Here is a 2936-nt window from a genome sequence, read left to right as displayed (position 1 = left end):
AAAAAAAAAAAAAAAAAAAAAAACAGGCTATTCTTGATACCAGCTGACATGAAGTTACGTTTCTCTTTTGGCTATAGGATACCTGTTTCACTTTCAGAAACGAGGTAGGAGTATTGTCTTTTACAGTTCAAGAAATAAATTTTTTTTAAAAAACTATAACCATTAAGAAACACTAAACAAGCAGGCCGCAGTGACAAAAGCCTTAAAGCCCAAGGCTCAAGAGGCTAGCCTGGTCTACAGAGCCAGCTCCAAACCAGATAGAGCTACAGTGAAACCTTGTCTCAAAAGAATACAAATAAGGACAAAATTGGAATTACTAAACAAGGCCCCAAGGCCCCTCTGGTCTGCAGTGCCCTAGCATGTGTAAGTCCTTCCAGGAGCTGGGGCGGAATAAAGAACCCTAGCCTTGACTTACTGATGGCTTGGCTTCTGATCCAAGAGTTCTGCTTGCACAAGGAGGGGATGAATTTCTAATTATTGATTCTAGAAGTGAGTGATATCTGTCAAATACACATAAGTTCAGATTATGAACCCAAAGGATACAGTTCATAGTCACAGCATAGGACAGGAACAGTGGCAAAAACCTGCAACCCCACCACAATGGAGCCTGAAACAGGCTTGCCAGTGGAATGAGGGATCTAGCCACCTTGCCTCGAAAAGGAAAAAATATATATAAATCATGATTTAACCTCATCTCCTATACAATAACCAAAATAGTTTTAAGTCCTTTTTTACATATACCCTGGCTTTCCTTCACTAAATTTCACATGAGGTAAGAGAGAGCACCTAATATTTCCTAGGCAACGATGACTTTAAAAAGAGCTCAATCCAATCCAGCAGATAGCACTTCATTCAACAGCTACTACCACTTTCTACACACAAATAAATGAAACTCCAAGCTTCAAACGTTAAAAGTCACTGCTAGAAAATAATACGGGTTGCCAGCACTGCAGTTTACCAGGAAGCAGCACTGCCTTTAATTAGTAAGATATTTTCCAGAAATAGATTTTATTAAATTTTAAAACCCTCCCAAACAAGCAAGTGAATACACTCTAGTAACAGTCTAACATGAGGGCTACACACAGAGGCAGAGCACTTGCCGGATCCAGAGCTGCCTTTCCCAGCCCTGCAAAAAATACACCAACAGACATGCTTCCATTTGAAAAGCACTTCCTTAACGGAAATGCAATAATCTTCCAAGTTATACATAAAAATCATTTCGAATCGACTATTTCCTATATACGCAGCCAACGGGCACGCCTTAAATGTCAAAGGCTTTTGTCTAACAAGTTTCTTCCCCAAAACATATGGGTCCCTTTCAGCTGCTCAGAACACTTCTAGCAAGAACCGAAACTAAAACTCATAAAAAGCCCCCAAGTGTCAGGAACTGCTCTGGGGCCTAGACACTACTCATGTTTTAATTATACTAAAAAATTTAGCAAAAAACTTAAATCAATAAATCCTGTATAAATCCCACAATGTATTGGAATCATCAAAATGACACAGGCGGCTTGGATGATACGAATTACTGCTCAAATCTAAAACAGGTCCAAACCGTTAAAAATTTACTAATTTGGCTTGTTTGTTTGCAAGGAAATTCATCTTAGTAATCCCTAAAGCTGTGCACTGAAAAACTATAACAAATAAATTGTGGGTATGGAGGATCATAACTTGCAAGTGCCTTTTTTTTTTTCTTTTAAATCTTAGCTCTTAGGGGGAGGGAGGTATCCTTCTGAGAATTTTTGTCTTTTTAAAACCACTGACTCACGGAAATATTCCCAGGCCACTGCTCACTCCAACCCAAAGCATTAATTCTTTTAAGAATGTATTAATTTAGAAACACCAATTCAAGCCTTCCTATAACGCACGGAATAGCGTTTCCCTAGCATCTGGCATGGGCAGCAGCAGGTCCCCGGTCATTCCGCTTCGGAAAGGAGTTGTTCTCCCGCGGCTCGGAGGATGTGGGAAGATCCCCGGCTGGATAAGGCAGGGATGGGAGGGAAGCGCAGGGGAGGGAGGGCAGCGAAGAGGACCGCGGGAGGCGGATGGGCTGCGGGGTCTGGGAGGAGAGGAGGGAGCCCTGGAGCATGACGAGGGCCGCGGCAGCCATCCCCGGGAGCCTCTCCGGGGGCCGGGCAGGCGTCACTGACGCGGCGGCTTCGGGAAGGAAACCCGGTGCCCGCCCGGCCTCACCTGCAGGGTCACCTCCCGGGGGTCCCAGTGCGGCCGCAGGTGCCGCAGCAGGCTCAGGGCGCCGTCGCGGCAGCGCTGCTCCTCCTGGTCCTGCACCGTCACGTCGAGCTTCGGCACCTCGGGCGAGCCGGGCGGGACGTGGATGTAATTGGCCATGGCCCAGGCGACGGCGGACACGACCACGACGACCACGGCGACGGCGACCACGAGCGCGGCGGGCGCCGGCAGGCTGCTGGACCCTTCCGTCCCGGGGCGCCCTCGGCGGAGGGCTGCGGCCGCTCGGACGCACGGGCGGGCGGCGGGGGCGACCGGGCGGCCGGACGGGGTGCGCAGTGCAGAGACGCGGAGGCACGGCCGCTCTCGGGAAGATGCCTCAGTGCGCTAGACCGCGGGCAGCCGCGAAGCATGCCGGGACTGGCCTGACGCTAGCGTCACGCCGGGGGCGGAGCCTCGGCTGCGTCAGGCGGCTGGCGGGGTGGCGAACCCCTCGGCACAATGGGCGGGCCTCGGGGCTCTTGGGGCTCGGGGGCTCCGGGGCTCCGGGGCTCGGGGGCTCGGGGAGCGCGCACCGCCAGGCACTCCGCTACTGTGGGGTTGGCTGGGCTCCTGCAGCCGAAGGAGTCCGAGCGCTGCCGAGCCTTGCCGAGCCCTGCCGGGGCTCTAACGAGCCTTTCCCGAGCGCTACCGGAGCCCTACCGAATTCTGCCGAGCTCTGCCGGAGCGCTGTCGAGCTTTGCCGAGCC

General features: G+C 51.4%; 1 protein-coding gene across 2 annotated transcripts in view; it reads right to left on the bottom strand.

Moving 5' to 3' along the window:
• Etnk1 (ethanolamine kinase 1) overlaps positions 1–2599 on the bottom strand; it is a 69650-nt gene extending 67051 nt beyond the window's left edge. The window contains exon 1 of one of the 2 annotated variants that reach the window (XM_021190078.2): positions 2194–2599. In XM_021190078.2, the coding sequence (XP_021045737.1) occupies positions 2194–2349 (156 nt within the window). In that variant the 5' untranslated portion in view covers positions 2350–2599. The remainder of the gene's footprint in view (positions 1–2193) is intronic. The other variant, XM_021190079.2, reaches the window with a different exon arrangement.
• Positions 2600–2936: the final 337 nt, after the last annotated feature.

Source organism: Mus pahari, chromosome 2 (assembly GCF_900095145.1).
Source record: "Mus pahari chromosome 2, PAHARI_EIJ_v1.1, whole genome shotgun sequence".
Taxonomy (NCBI): Eukaryota; Metazoa; Chordata; class Mammalia; order Rodentia; family Muridae; genus Mus; species Mus pahari.
The sequence above is the reverse complement of the archived record's forward strand: the minus strand, read 5'-3'. Positions and strand labels throughout refer to the sequence as shown.